At 36.6% G+C, this 16,599-nt stretch overlaps 2 protein-coding genes across 2 annotated transcripts in view; both read right to left on the bottom strand.

The window, feature by feature from the left end:
* mhc2d8.45b1 (major histocompatibility complex class II d8.45b1) overlaps positions 1 to 16,131 on the bottom strand; it is a 50,661-nt gene extending 34,530 nt beyond the window's left edge. The window contains exon 1 of the transcript XR_015497372.1: positions 16,020 to 16,131. The gene's annotated coding sequence lies outside the window, so the exon portion shown is untranslated. The remainder of the gene's footprint in view (positions 1 to 16,019) is intronic.
* LOC147842834 (H-2 class II histocompatibility antigen, A-U alpha chain-like) lies at positions 1,623 to 5,231 on the bottom strand. Its single transcript, XM_087264053.1, has 4 exons — positions 5,118 to 5,231; positions 4,360 to 4,608; positions 3,755 to 4,036; positions 1,623 to 3,674 (listed from the first exon to the last, which is right to left on the bottom strand). The coding sequence occupies exons 1-4, from the start codon at positions 5,167 to 5,169 to the stop codon at positions 3,553 to 3,555; spliced, it is 705 nt and encodes a 234-aa protein (XP_087120179.1). The 5' UTR covers positions 5,170 to 5,231; the 3' UTR covers positions 1,623 to 3,552.
* Positions 16,132 to 16,599: the final 468 nt, after the last annotated feature.

Below are 16,599 nucleotides of genomic sequence, written 5' to 3' on the forward strand. Positions count from 1 at the left end.
GAGGGCTAAGGAGGTCTTGGCTCGGACTTCTAGACGGACTAAAGCAGCAGCCGACCGTCATCGGACCCTCCCACCTGAATATGTGTGTGGTCAGAAGGTATGGTTATCCACCAAGGACCTGCCTCTTAGGGTAGCCTCACGTAAGTTGGCTCCCAGGTTCATTGGCCCATACCTCATCACCAAGGTCTTGAGTCCGGTGGCAGTTCGGCTCAAGTTACCTCCCACTCTTGGTCGGGTACACCCTGTTTTTCATGTATCCAGGGTCAAACCTGTGTTTAGATCCATTCTTAACCCTGTTGTCTCTTCCCCTGCCCCTCCCCCCCCTCGCCTAGTGGATGGCTCTCCTGCATACAGTGTCAGGAGACTGCTGGATGTCAGACGCCGGGGCCGGGGTTTTCAGTATCTAGTGGACTGGGAGGGTTATGGTCCTGAGGAGAGGAGTTGGATTCCGGCTCGGCATGTCCTGGATCGGGCATTGATTATGGACTTTCACCGGCGACGGGGTAAGCCCCTCCCCTGAGGCGCCTGGTGGCGCTCTTAGGGGTGGGGGTACTGTCATGGTCTGTCACCTGCATGTTGTCGTCACATTCATTTGTTTTGTTTTCTCAGCGCACATGGCGTTATTTTGACAGATCGCCATGCGCTCTGCTGTCTCACCCCACCCACTTGTCATTCTACGCATTAGATCATTAGTTCCTTCACACCTGTCTGTAGTTTTCCTTCATTAGTCTCCCTATTTATTCCTCTTGTTCTCACTTTCCTGTACCTTATCGTTCGCGTGTCTTACCTTACGATCCTGTTTCATGATCTCGTCCAGTCTCGTCTCGTCTCGTTACTGTTTAGGCTCCAGTGCCAGTCTTTAACTGTTGTTTTGGATTTTGGATTTTACTTTTTCTTTCTCCCCAGTCAGACCGTTCCTGCTGTAGATCAGCTGTGTTTCTCCTCACCTCTCGGCACTTCCTGCTCCAGTTCCGCATTAACGCCCACCAGCGATCTCCTCTCCAGCCGACTTTCTCTCCTCCTGCTCCCTCTCGTCCTGGTTGCCAGCATCGCAGAATAAACCCCTTGCTGACTGACGGCTTGGATTGCCGTGCGCCTCTCGCTGAAGCAGTTTTATTTTGCTTTCATTTTCTTTTGCATTGACTATCTAGTGACGGCTTGGTTTGCCGTGCGCCTCCTATTGGGACGATTGGTATTGCATTTAGTTTTCTTTTGCTTTACCCCTTTTTACTGGTGCTTGAGACTGCCGTCTGCCCTCTAGAGGCCATCCTTGGTTTTCTTATTTTTTTCTTTATTTTTTGCCTGGATTTTTCATCCCTCTGTGGGTTCCCCAGCTCCACCTGCTGGAGGTTTTTTGTTATTGCCCAGTCAGCAAGATTAATAAAATTGTTTTCTTTTACCTGCACTTGAATCCTCTCATTCTCTTTCCTGACAACTGCATTATAGGACCTTGATCTGTGCTCTGTTGACTTTTGATGTGTACAATTCTTAAGCAGGATGTAAATTGGGATGAGGATACATATTTATTTATTATTATTTTGTTCAATTATGAATTAGAAGTCACATGTCTCGGTGTAAGCTGTGTGAGGTTTGTAATGGTGTTGATGTGTCGATGAGGGTGTTTTTTTCAACTTTAGCGAAAATGAAAGATCAGCACTTATATTGTGTGGATGGCATCGCTATTTATTTTATTCCATTTAATATCCACAATGCAATATTAAAGTTTAAAAAAAAACAAGAAACGTACAGTGAAACAAAGAAACAGGTTATAAAGTTTTACAGAACTGGTCACACAAGTCTGGGGGAAAAAAATTGCTCATAATTTGAGATTTAATTTCTTCACCTGCTCATGTAACTATTAAGGATTTTGATTTTAATAATTCACCATATTTAGTGTTTGCAGCAACAACTTTATTCTCAGTAACGTTGAACAGAAATTTTGTGTCTCCATTTGCTGGAGTGGGCTATATGCCCAATAAAAGTCTACTGTCTGTGACCTTGTAAGAGTTTTGAGTTATTATTTAAATGATAAGTCAGTGTATTAATTAAGAGGGGTAATCCCAGAGTAAAGATAATATTGTGTATTTAAAACCGAGTCACTGCTTGTGAAAGCAATGTAGTTTAACTCAAAACAAACTGACTCATGTGCAGGAAATCATCCCAGCACAAGTCTTGTTTATTTAACTTCAAGAATTAACTTAAAAGTTTATACTGTATGTTAGGGATATAAGGCCAGGTGTATTGAAAGATCATACACTGTAATTCAGTATTGTTTTCTTAGATGGAATGAGACAGAGTGCAGTTCCAGTAAACTAATCCCAGTCTAGTTTGGCATCTCAATTCATCAAACTGGAAAATCCAGCTTATGAGTATGACTGACCCACAAAACAACATGTGATCAAGTAACACACACTGTGAGATTTTTTCACAGCTGCGTAGCTGAACAACACTGAAGCGAAAGTTCTGTGGTTATTGCTGTTAAAAGCAGAAGGATCATCTTGACATGGTTTTTACGGTGAAGCTCTTCAATGCTAATGAGTCTGATGTTTCAAGGAGTATGTGTAGCTGTGTGGATACTGTACACATTTAAAGAACAGATTAATTTTCTTGGAAATACTGTTTAACCCAAAAGGGTTTTCATCGCAAAAAGTAATTTAAACAAGCAACATTTTTGGCAGATATGTCATTTACACATCGCTCTGTTATGTGTTAATATCTGATTAATTTCTTAGTACATTAAACCATGCAAATTGGTATTGGTATTTTTATGTTATTAGCTATACTTCTCTTCTATACAATGCTTCTGGTTACTGTTAACAACATCAGCATGTCATAGTGTGTTTAGCGTTACGTGTAGAATTGCAACTTATCTACACAGTCTATCATTTCTAATTGTCATACCATCCAATATTCATATTGATAAATTTATTTATTCCAGCTGCTGTGAGAAAAGGCTGTTAATGACCCTTACATAGGGTCACAGTAGCCTTTATCTGTCTATACAAGTCCTTCTGTACAATAAGACAACAAAGATGGAAATCTGCCGCTCAAATTGGAAAGCATTATCGCATGCTTATACTGTGAATCAGGCTAAGGTAACAAGATAGATTTGAAGACTGACTGGTTAGGTTCTTGCTTATTCTTTGAATATATTTTATTTAAATTACAGCATTAAGTATATTCTGGTAAACAAGATGTCTCTCTGAAACACCTGACAATACATCAAAAATCAAACTAAAGCAATATTTGCATATTAAAATAATATCTATTTACGGTCTGATTGAAAAATTTATATTTACAGTATGCATTCAGCAGAATGTTCTGCATTTGTCACAAACTTCCCTATGCCGTCACGTGAGACTTCTAGAATTTTAATATTAGTCACTTCTAAGGTACTAGACCAATGATTCCAGTAGATTGCTCAGAGAAACCTCTAAACTCTTTTGCCCTTGCACTTTACAATGAATAAAGAATTGTTTTCTGTTCACCACATGAGTTTATACAGTATGTACAATTTATGTGTGCACCACTTTGTCTGCTTCAGGATAATTATTAGTTACAGTTGTTTCCTTTTGCAGTGAAAAAGACCCCAGTAGCAAAACCCAGTAGCCCGAGACCAAGACCAACTCCACAGAACATTGATGGACCAATGCTGGGCTGCTTTACCTCCACATCTGCACACAACACACACAAACATTTGGGAAATTCATGTGTTTTATTCGTGATTATATGTGAATGTTGAATAAACACTCACCCCATGTTCTGGTCTGAGGTTGCTGAAGAGCTTTGTGCTCCACTGAACAGCTATAAATGTCGCTTTCCTCAGGAATGAAGCTCAGTCGAGAAAAGACATTCATTGTGCCATCTTTGTTAGGGTAATATCTGCTGATGGTTGATCCGTCTGTCACATTCACATTGTTCTTGGTCCACAAGACTCTGACCGGCGGAGGGAAGAATCCAGTCACATGACAGATCAGAGTGTTCTTGATATTTAATTGAGGATCACTTTTAGGATAAATTGAGCTCCAGGGAGGTTCTGGCAAAGATTAGATCAACCACCATTTTAAACATTTTACTATAACATTTTTTGTTAAGACTTTATAATAAGATTGTATAAGTTATTGTATTTACTAACACAAACAAATGATGAACAATATTTATAACAGTTTTGATTCATCTTTTGTAATGATAGTTAATAAACGTTTTTTTTTTTTTTTTTGTTACTTCTTGTTAACTCACGGTGCATTAACTGATATTAACAAACAAGAATCTGTTGCTGTATTATTCCTAGCTCATGTTAATAAGTATTGCAAACTTATCATGAAGTGTGACTCATTTTTATCCCTATTTTTGTCTTACCAAGTACTTCAGGTGAACTGGCATACACCTCTCTAAGCACAGCCAGGTAGGCTTTGCAATTGAATTCGGCCCTTTTAGCATCCACATATATTGGCGGAAGCACAGCCTGATCAGCAAATTCAGGTAATGTAATAACATCTTTCTGCTCTTTGAAGTCCACGTGTGCCAACTGTTCATCATCAAACTGGACAATAAAATCTTCCTGATCTGCATCACCACACGCCCCAATCAGTCCATATTTATGATAATCTAAAAAAAAAAACAGGTTTACAGATCTGAGTATTATTATTTTTGTTAAGGAATAGCATTTTTAATATATTTACATGAAGCATACATGAGTATAATCTTATTTATCAACTTGATTATCTATGAAATCTCATTTAACAATTGTGAAATCATTTAGGGTATCATTAGTTATGTGTTACTGAAAAGCAAGCAGCTTTAAATGGATAGTTCACCTCAAAATGAAACTTTACTCTCTATGTACTCACACTAAAGTGGTTCTAACCCTTAAACACAAAAGAAGACATTTTGTGGAAAGTTGAAAACCTGTGAGTACTGACTACCTTATTAGTAAAAACAAATACTACAGCAGTCAATGGTTACAGGATTTCAGCTTTGTTCAAGATACCTTTTCTTGTGTCTAGCAGAAGAAATAATCTATTAAAGGATTGAAGCCACTTGAGGAAGAGTAAATGATGACAGCATTTTAAATTTGGGTGAACTAAGTCAAACAATTTTATGCTTGGTTCACTCACCTTGAGCTTGGACACAAACACAGATGAGTGTGACTCTTAACAATGCCTCCATTGTACATCACAAACAGTAAGTGCAGGTAGCAGAAAATGCCACTCGACGGCATGTCAGTAGAGTTTTGTTTGAAATGGTACAACCTATTATTCAAACAAGCTTTATTTGATCACTTACATCATCCAATTGGCTCTGCAGCTATTCTGTGACAGAACAGTCTCTATGGGACATGGTCTGGGTTGAAGGCATGAGGAACTCTGTTTTAGTTCCTTTGTTAACCACTAAATGGTTCTGCTTCTTAACCACAAGTAACATTTTGGCCACTTTATCAGGTACAGTTAGTCAAACGCTTGCTATGTAAATATCTAATTAGCCAATTAAATGACTGCAGCTTCATGCATTTAAGTGGCTTTAAACTTGGTTATTTGTGCCATATAGGGGCTAGTCTGAGAATTATGGTAAAAAAAAAAAATGAATTAGTGGTTGTGTTTTCTTGACACACTTTACGCGCTATAGTGCCAACAGAGCATTGTTTGAACACCACAGCCTACTGTACTTGAGTATTATTACTAACCATGTCCATTCATGTATGATTTGCATATTGCAAAATTCAGATTTCCAGATCTCAGACTGGTTTCTTGAATTTGACAGTGCAATCAACTTACTCAAATTACCTCCACAGTCACCATATTTTAATTCAGTAGAGCACTGTGCTCAAACAAGAGATTCACATTATTTCAGATTTTCAATTTCCATTAAAAAAGAAATCACACACACATAAAAAAAACTTGTTAAATCTACAGTACTTTAAAACAATTAAGACTCAGGATGCAAAAGTGTAAACACTTTATACAATCTAAGAGCAACCTTTCAATCAGTATAGTGTTTGCTGTGGTTTATCAGTGTTTGGTGCCACAACATGGAACTTCAGTGCAGCAACGGCACACATTTGGTTGTTCATAGACTGCTATGGTAAGTATGCTTCAAAAGTGTGCATAAAAGGTTCCTTGCATAGATAAACTTTTAGGGAAAACAAACCTGTTGAAGTGGTTTTCTTAGAACAAATTAAGCCAGAGCACCTCCATGTCAAATCCAAAAATTATCCAAAATGGTGGAACATGCAAATGAATTTCTATTAATGCATTGCCCTCTGAAATCACTGTACATGAACTCAGTGAAACATCAGTTTTTTCACTATTTTCGCTATTGTTATTTATTCATGTTTTTATTTTTTATTTTTGTCTTCACTATGTTTGTACAGTACTTTTTGTACTCCGGAGTACTGGAAGCTTCTATCACTAAAGCAAATTCCCTGTGTGTGCAATAAACCTCTTTATAATTCTTTTTGATTCAATATAGAAAAGCTGATTCATGCTGCATCATCACCACTCTGCAATGTAGGTCCTTATGTTGACATATCACAAAAGAATGGCTGCAACTTCAGAAGATCGATACCTCACTTTGTTGCTAATATTTTGGGGGCCAAAATAGGCTCTTGTTATAGGTGGGTGGACATAATGTTATTGTCATAAATAATGGTGATCTAACTGCTACTTTGTGTCTGAGCTTCTTTTGAATCCCTTCCTCGTTTTTGTTTTTAGGGAAAGAATGAATAGAGCAGAAAAAAAAATTCAGTCGAACTTCCTCATGCATCCCCAGTAGAAATTTTTAGTTCTATACATTTTCTGAAAATATTACCAATGTTGAATTACTGTTTTCGGCGGCCAGTTTTCTTTAAGTTGCCAGAATGTTCTCTTTAATGGTAGGAAAACATTCTCTAGAAACATTCTAACTACATTCGCTGGTAACAATTTTAGAACATTATATTCTAACATTCGTATAACATTATTAGCGACTACTTTTCTTTAAGTCCCCAGAATGTTCTCTTTAATGGTAGGAAAACATTTTTCAGAAATATTCTAACCACATTCGCTAGTAACAATTTTAGAACATTATATTCTAACATTCTTATAACATTATTAGCAGTTAGTTTTCTTTAAGTTCCCAGAATGTGCTCTTTTATGGCAGGAAAACATTTTTTAGAAATATTCTAACCACATTCGCTGGTAACAATTTTCGAACATTATATTCTAACATTCGTATAACATTATTAGCGGCTAGTATTCTTTAAGTTCCCAGAATGTTCTCTTTAATGGTAGGAAAACATTTTTTAGAAATATTCTAACCACATTCGCTGCTAACAATTTTAGAACATTATATTCTAACATTCTTATAACATTATTAATGGGTTTTCTTTAAGTTTCCAGAATGTTCTCTTCAATGGTTGGTAAACATTCACTAAATACATTCTAAATACGTTTCTAAGTAACATTCTTACAATATTATACTTTAACATTATTACAACGTTTAATCAATCGCTAAAACATTGTAACCACATTTGGGTTTACCATTGTCATAACCTAATTAGGGCTAGTATTAGTTTAGTTCACAGAATGTTCTTTTAAAAGATAGGTAAACATTCTCTAAAACATTTTAAACCTGTTTATTGGTAACTGTAAGCAAGGGATGTGACACTGACAACAGAGTTAGGATCCAAATGCAGGTTTATTAAGGAGGTCAGGCAAGCAATGGTCAAAACAGGGGCAAACAGATGTATAATGGCAATCCAGAGTCATAGTCAATAGGCAGGCAGAGATAAACAGAATAACTAGGGATGACTGACGTGAAACTGATGTTTCGACACAGTGTCGAGATCCCGAAGTGCAAGTGTTTCGAAACACTGCACCGAAACATGATCCGGACCACCCTAGTCACGTGACTAAAGTGTTTTGAAACACCTAGTCACGTGACAAAAGCGATTCAAAGCATCGATCAGCTTAGAAGCGTTTCGAGACCTGGGCTCGGTTTTTCAAAAGGTTTAATCCGGATAAAATTGATCCGGATTTAGTAATCCTGTTTTTGCGATCCGTGATTACGTAATCCAGCTTACTTTTTGAGCCAGTTTTTCAAAGCAACATCGGATTGGATCAATCTGATCCGGATAGGAACTTTTCAGGATCACTAAATCTGGATAACCAGTGCTCAAACAGCATAGGACATCACAATGTAGAACTATAGATATGTAAAGAGCGACAAGTAGAATAGCCAGCGTGGGGCCAATATAACTTTATTTTTATTTGAAATGAAAACTAAGAAAATTTAATAATTATTAAAATAATAATAATAATAAATAATAAAAACAAGAAAAACTCCACCCCATCCTCTTCCAGCATTCGGCTCATATGAGACCTACAACACTGTACATTGAGGATATTTATAATAAGTTTCAAATATAGATGTAAATAAAATAAAAAAGACTTAATGTCAAAAACTCCACAATAATTTCAGACTTCCTCATCTGATGTGGAGAGAGCAGCTTGTCTGAGCGTAGCCTTTGGGAGGCGAATCTCAAGTCATTGGCCTTGGTTTGCTGCAGTTTGGTCAGAGTCAGTTGTTTCTCTGCCAGACGAAGCTGTGCTTCTGCCCTTTCAGTCTCTTTTTGCAATTGTTGATAGTGATATCAAAAATCAGCGATAGCCATTCTTTGCAATTTTTTTGGGGTTATTCTGTAATCATTGCATGCATCACTAATAAATATTCTAAAAACAAAAATATTTTCCATTGTGATATATATATATATATATATATATATATATATATATATATATATATATATATATATATATATATATATATATATATATATATAATATTGACAGAATAAAATTAATTGTTTTTGGTCAATTTTGACAACTGTTTGGGGGATTATTTTATGAGGTCAAGCTATTTCTACTTTGCTGTATGCATACTGAAAGGCTGAATACATTAAAGCCTATACTCACTATAGCCTGACAGATGAACAAATAAAAATAAAACCTTATAATTAAATAGTATATCTCGTAAGATACTGCATGATCCAAAAATAGTATTATTTTATACATTTTTTAAGTTTTTATTATATTTTGGGCATGAAATCCACACTAAATCCACCCTTCTGATGGGATCAGTTTAATCCAGGTTTTTTGGATCAAAGTGATCCAGATCCTACAAAAAAGGTCTGAAAAACCCAAAGTAAATGTTTGATCCGAATCAAAACCAAGATTGTATTACGTGATCTAATCCGATTAGGTAATCCGTTTTTTTCTTTTGAAAAACCCATTTTCAAGATTTGATCCAATCCCTTATCCAAAATCCCAGTGGATTACTTTTGAAAAACCGGGACCTGGAGAATATGCATTTGGCTGCCAAGGTCGGGTGGTAATCTCTGTCTCATATGGCCTAGAGGACTGCATGTATGCTATTTGATCTTATACTTTGCATGATGTTTTGGGTTCGAATCCCGACTTGTACAAATACTCTGAAATCATGGTTTTATGAATTTTAATCATGTTTCTGTTTTGTGTAGCCTGAATAGGATACAGCTGCAGTAACGCCATCAATTTAGCATCATTTTTGTAACACTGTAAAACAATAATAAATATTTTCACAGTATGGTTGGGTTTAGTGTTTGGGTAGACATTAATAAAATACAATAAATGGGAAATTTAATGAATAATATAAATAATTCTTGATAACTTCAGGCCACCGTTTTTGATCTAGCAACAACCCTGTTTTAAGACAAAAACAAGACATATTTATTCACAAATTGTTTATTCGGATATCAGACCAATGTTGAAACAAAACGATACAAGAGCAAAGCAGTACCAACTGGTATTAAAGCATTTCAAAACAATTGTGACAGCCTAGCTTCAAAACCTACTACCCCCACATGGAAGTCTGACACATTAGCCACTGTACTATGTTTTCCGAAGGATCAAGCATACAAAGTGGAGTTTGATCCCCTAATTTGTTCAACTGTTCTGTGCTGAAGCGGTTTCAGTGCAATACATAAAAAAATGACCACTAGATGTCACTGTAGAGTGGGGTTTCGAAACGTTTCGAAGCTTCGACATATTTGCTTCGACTGTTTCAGTGTTTCACGAAGCCTCGCTTTGCCCACCACTAAGAATAACAAGGCGAGCGTTAATAAAAAAATAAAATAAAATAAATAAATAAAAATAAAAAAACTGCAAAACGAGACAAAGGAATCACAATATGATGTAAAGACTCAGTGGTGGGAGTATGTGCTGCTTAAATACTGTGTGTAATCAGTCCTTGACAATCCTCCGGTGGTGTGTGTGTAATCAGTCAGGATGAGGAACATGTGTGTATTTGTAGTTGTAAGCTATTGTGTGTGAATTCCAGTCATCCATAGAGTTACGATCGCTAGTGACATTGTTGAAACATTATACTTTAACATAATTATAAAATTACAAGCTATTGTTTTATTTTACTTCCAAGAACATTCTCTTAAAAGACAGGAAAATGTTCTCTAAAACATTCGAATCCCGTTTAATGGTACCATTGTTAAAATATTATACTTTTAACATTTTCAGCAGGTATTTTGTTCTAGTTCCCAGGAAGCTTTCTATAAAGTCAGGAAAATCCCAGCTAGAATTTTGACATTCCCAGAACGTTCTCAGAACGTCCCTGTCGGTGTTAAGGTCGTTGTCAGTAACGTTCCCAGAATGTTCTAAGAAGGTCATGTGGAATTCTTTAAAGGTGTGGGGGATGTTATTTTGGGGACCTTCACAGAACATTCAGGATGTTCTCAGGACGTTTAGGGGACCGCTATTATATCCCTCTAGGCCTCTATACACTACATTCCCATAACGTTTTCAAAATGTTCAGGGAACTGACTTAGAATGTTATTTTTTGTTCTGAATGTTAGAGACAGAGAGAGCTTAATCAATAAAATGTTATTAAAATTGGCTTTATTGGCAGAAAACAAAGGATTTGTCAAACAATTTAATTTTTATATGCTGTTTCCGTACATCTCTTAGTCACTTTCTCTATCATCCAGTTGTCTTTTTGTTTCCTGAAACAAAGCACATAAAACAATATTTACAAATAAGTTCACTTTGTATTTAAATTTTTTTTTTTTGATTTGCTATTTAAACAAAGTGATGCAAAACGGGAAAATTATGGTTGTGCTGGTCTGAAAATAGCAACACATTGTGGCAAACACGTCTTGCGCCAGGTGTCACTTGATCCAGACCTGCTTGAAGAGGTGGTCTCAGTACGGTTTCAAACAAACCCTGGAGCGGTTCGTTTGTGGTGAGAATATGATCTGTACTAAAACAGGCCAAACCGCAAAAAGGACTGCGTCTTTTGGACTAATCCAGCTGTCGTAGGCCGATGCGCTGTGCCTTCCTGCTTTGCTACTGTTCGGACGTCTTTGCCCACTGCTCCGCTCTTCGCACTCTTGCTTTTATATCTTATACCCTAATTTTAACTTGAGCCTATCAGCACAGTGCTCAAACAACATGGCTTGAAGATCAGCATCGATTCTACAAACTTTCTGGAATATAGCTTTACTAACAAGAAAGGAATTACCGTCTAAACAATCCTCCCGCTACCAGCTATCAGCTGCTTACATTCCGCGCTGAAGACATGGAAGACACGGCTGTGAAAATGCCTCTGGATCGGATTAATTCAGATTCTCACTGCTGTACAAACTGCCACAAACTTCTACAAAAGATTGCAGTTCTTGAAACGAAGTTGCTTGCGATCCGACCAGAACTTCAGCTTCATTGTGGATTCTCTCAGCACACAGCCGGTGAGTCCCATAAATCTGTTCCTGCTACTGTTTTGAGCACAGAAAAACAGAAAAGAACTGTTGAAAATGAGCATTGGCATAAACAAGGTGCGAGACCAAAGGGTACTCGAGGGGTCAGATCATACGCTGCCGCATTAGCGTCTTCTACCCCAAATACAGCTCGGACTCAAATACAGCTTCAGAACAGATATGAAGTTTTGAGTAATATGGGTGAAGAATCCCCAAATGAAGTCAGACAGAGATCGCATGATTCAGCAACTAATTCTGCATGGAACAGAGGCTCAAGGCCGACTAGACAGCGGCATTCTGCTTCGATCGCACCTGAGATAAGAACACTAGTCGTAGGAGATTCAATAATCAAGAATTTCAGGAGCAGATCTACAATGACATACTGCTTTCCTCATGCAACAGTTTCTGATGTAAACAAAGAGCTTGAGGAAATTCTGAAAAAGCACAAGACGGCAAAACGGATTATCATCCATGTGGGGAAGAATGATATTCGGAAAGAACAGTCAGAACTGCTCAAGAAAGATTTCTGTGAGCTCTTGGAAACAGCTGAAAGATTGAAGGTTCAGGCGTTCATAAGTGGACCACTCCCTGCAAGAGGGACAAATATGTTTTCACGGCTTCTTGGTCTAAATGTATGGCTACAGAAAACATGTAACAAGAAAGGACTGAATTTCATCGACAACTTCAATCTCTTCTGGAACCAAAGACAGCTGTTTACATCAGACGGCCTTCATCCAAACAAACTTGGTGCAAAGGTGCTAAAGGACAATATTTTTTTCTCCCTCAATCATCCATCAGCTGTGTATGCCACTGAACTGAATTGCAAACACACACCTAGCAAATGTCCGGATGACCACAGGACTTCAAATCAGCTCCTGAGTGGACTTGTGGCTGACGAATCACCCAAGGACAGTGATAATGCCACGCAGCCAAAACACCCAATGTTGATAGAGACACTATCAGTTGCCCTCTGCTCAACACAGGCAGACTGTGACGCATCAGAACAGCATCAAGTCTCGTCACTCAAAAATGATCCTCAGGAAAACATATTTCTGCAGACAGAATCTCCAGATGCACAGCCTCTGTCACCGGACACGTTCTCATTGTCACAATGTTCACCACTCTTGGGTTTTTCAAAAAAGATGGAAGAACTGGTATATGCTGGAACTAAACTTTCACACTCCATTGCCGCAAGCCCCCAGTTACCAACCAAAAAGCGGCCTGCTCCACAACCACCTATGAGCCCACCTGGAAGAGCCCTCCGATCATACCGCCAGGGCCCAAACAACAACGCCCCATCTTCAGCTGGTGAACACAAGAGCTCTCTGTGATGTGTGTCAGGGACCTGCTTAGATAACAGTGTCTTTATCAAATGTTTTCAGAACAAGCAGGAACCCAGTGTGTCTGTAGCTTTCTCTAAGCAGATATGTGTTGTGTTAAGTGACAGAAAACCAAAGACTTCATCAGGCCATTTAGCAAATCATTCAAATCTGGTGTCTATTAAATGTAGATCTGAGACTACTATAGAAAAAACAGCTAAAACTGTTAAGTCAGCGCTTTTAAACATCAGATCGCTCAACAATAAGTCTCTTTTAGTCAATGACTTTATCAACACAAATTGCCTTGATTTTATGCTTTTAAATGAAACTTGGCTAGATGACAGTTGTAGCGCAGCAGTTCTGAATGAAGCAGCTCCTTTAAACTTTGACTTTTTGAGTGTTTGCAGAGCTAATAGGAGAGGTGGAGGCATCGCTGCCCTGTTTAAAGATGTGTATGAATGTAAACAAGTGTCATTTGGTGACTATCTGTCTTTTGAATATCTGAGTATAGCACTAAAAGGTGCTCCACGCATCTTACTAATCATTATCTACAGACCTCCAAAATATTCTCCAGCTTTTATTGAGGATTTTACAGAGCTGTTATCAATAGTAACCTCTGAATTTGATTATTTTAGTATTGCTGGGGATTTTAATATTCACATTGATAATCCAGAAATCAATGCTGTAAAAGAACTGATGACTGTTTTTAACACTTTTGATCTGACTCAGCATGTTCAAGGACCCACACACAATCGTGGACACACTCTTGATCTACTTATAACTAAGGGTTTACACATTTCATCGACTGTTGTTAAGGATGTGGCACTATCTGATCATTTCTGTATCTTTTTTGATATATTGATCACTCCAGCTATTAAAGACAGATCTGTCTCTGTCAGAAAGAGATGCATAAATGAGAACACTAGTGAGCAGTTTATGAAGGCCATATCACTAGCACCAAGTATATCTGCAGATTCTGTTGATTCTCTCCTTGATTTGTTCAATTCTAAAATTGAGAATGTCATAAATGACATCGCTCCTGTTAAAGTCAAGAAGATGACTGGCAGGCAAAAGGGATCTTGGACAAGGTCACCGAGAGTACAAATGATGAAAAGACAGTGCAGAAAAGCTGAGCGTATGTGGAGAAAGACGAAACTAGTAGTCCATTATAATATCTATAAAGACAGTCTTCATGCCTTTAATATGGAACTAAACACTGCTAGACAGACTTTCTTTTCAAGCCTTATAAACAGCAACTTAAATAATGCTCGTACACTCTTTGCAACAATAGAGAGACTCACAAACCCCCCCAGTCAGATTCCAAGTGAGCTCCTCTCTGAAAGCAAATGTAATGAGTTTGCTCATTTCTTCACTGATAAGATTAATAATATCAGAAAGGCAATCAGCTCATCCAATCAGCCAAGTTGTGTCGATATCAAACAAGCTCAACCACAACTTAAGAAATCAGACATTATGTCTGATTTTCATGGCAATTAACAGCAAAATCTTAGAAGAGACTGTGCAAGTTATGAAAACATCAACCTGCAGTCATTCTTCAACTACGGGCACTTTTAGTCTTGTGAAGTTGAGTAAAAAAACTTGTTCAAAATTAACGTAGCATAGCCTCATAAGTTTAAACAATTTGTCTAGTTTTAAGATCTTTAAGAGGACAAACTCAGATAAGAGAAACGTTTTTTAATCGTGAACTGAACAAATGTCCATTCCACCACATCTCAACATGCAGCTTATTTCAAAATGAAATAAATTATGGCAGTCAAACATTGTCTAAGATATTTTCTATCTAGTTTAACCAATCTTTCCACAATATATTTAATAATTATACATTTGTTAATGAAATAAATTAGTTGTATGCTGAATTGTACACCTGTCACGCTCTAAAATGTAATATTAATTTGGTTAAGAGTTTATTAGAAAATAAAAAAAACTGAATTTGTATATTAAATAGAGTATGAACTTTTACATTGTGAATACACTTTTAATGTGTGACGAGAACTTTTTAAATATTTTTTTTTTATGTGTGTGGTAATGGAAATGACAGTGGTGGAAATGACATTTCAACAGTTTATTGTAAAAAAATGAAACAGCTTCACTGATTAGCTTTGAATTGGTACTAGCCTTTCATGAATACAAAACACTCTTATTTACCTTCATTTTGTTTGATTTTTAAAAACACCTTTGTAGGTACAGCATGTTTGGAAATGACGAATAAATGTATTTCCTTATCAAGCAATATATACCTTGATTTTTCTTCAAGTGTTATTGAACAAAATTTAAATTCCCTTCATCTTGAACATGTTATCAGATGGCACTATTCATTTTCATAGAAAGCACCTAAATAATCTTTCACACAAACTTTTTAAGCCACATTACAGTGTTGTGGTGGAAATGACACTGATACTGTGCGACAGCTATATTTTGTATAAAAATTATATTGATAATAGTCTCACATTAATAACTATAAAATATTTAATTTATTTTACTAGTGCTTCATTAAGATACATTAATAGATACTATTACTGATACAGATACAGATACTGAACTTTCATTGTTGAAGTTTATAACTCTGGGTGTGCGAGAAGGTGAAAACTGATTTTGGCATCTAAAAGGAGGTTCAATAATATAAAAAATATAATAGAAAGTAGCTTTTTTAAAGAAGGTTTTATTGTTAGTTTGAGAAATGTGAACAAAATTATAGATATTTTTGGATATATGATCAAAGTACATAAAAGTGCCCGTTGTTGAAGAATTACCTAGGCATGTTTTAAGTTTAATTAAATTGCGAATTAAAATAGTAAAATCTTATTATTGATATAGTCAAGAAATTATACATCCTGATGTAAACCCAATCAAATGGAAATCACCTAAATGCAAATGAATTTTGTAGGAAAATTGTTTAAACTTACCTGTTTCAAACAAAGCAGACGAAAACACTGCCGCAAGACTGTAATTGATTTTTGCATTCATTCTGCTGTGTGTATCTTATGAACTCAGTGTAGGCACAGTAATGTTATTTGTGTGTGACTCTGATCACCACGCTGATGTCATAATTTGCCACTGAGATCATATCAAACAAGAATTTCCAGTCATGACTGACCACAGCGCCATACTGAATTATAAACCGCTCTGAATAGTCTTTTTTCAACAACCATGCTGGAAACATTTTGTGGAAAAACAATTTAAAATACAAGAATGATTTTGCGCTTTTTTTTAAATGGCTTATTTATATCATCACAAACTTGCAATACAAATGAAAATGTCTATGTAGACTAGTTGTTCACTTCAAGTGTACTACTGTTCCATTTATAGTAAACTTAAAAGTCTACGCTCGTATACTAAACTTTGGTCAATTTAGTGATATTCAAGAAGTATACCTACATACTACTAGACGTACTAGTACTATACATAGATGCTAATACAAGAAGTGTGCTTAAAATATACAACGAAAACACACATTTTACATTACTTAAATATCAATAAAAATGA

The sequence above is a fragment of the Danio rerio genome, chromosome 8 (assembly GCF_052040795.2).
Source record: "Danio rerio strain M-AB ecotype USA chromosome 8, GRCz13ab, whole genome shotgun sequence".
NCBI lineage: Eukaryota > Metazoa > Chordata > Actinopteri > Cypriniformes > Danionidae > Danio > Danio rerio.

Coding starts and splice junctions, on each gene's coding strand:
- LOC147842834 (XM_087264053.1), bottom strand. CDS start 5,169: ATGGAGGCATTGTTAAGAGTCACACTCATCTGTGTTTGTGTCCAAGCT. Junction 4,037..4,359: donor CAGTTCACCTGAAGTACTTG/GTAAGACAAAAA, acceptor AATCTTTGCCAG/AACCTCCCTGGAGCTCAATT. Junction 3,675..3,754: donor ACCTCAGACCAGAACATGGG/GTGAGTGTTTAT, acceptor TGTTGTGTGCAG/ATGTGGAGGTAAAGCAGCCC.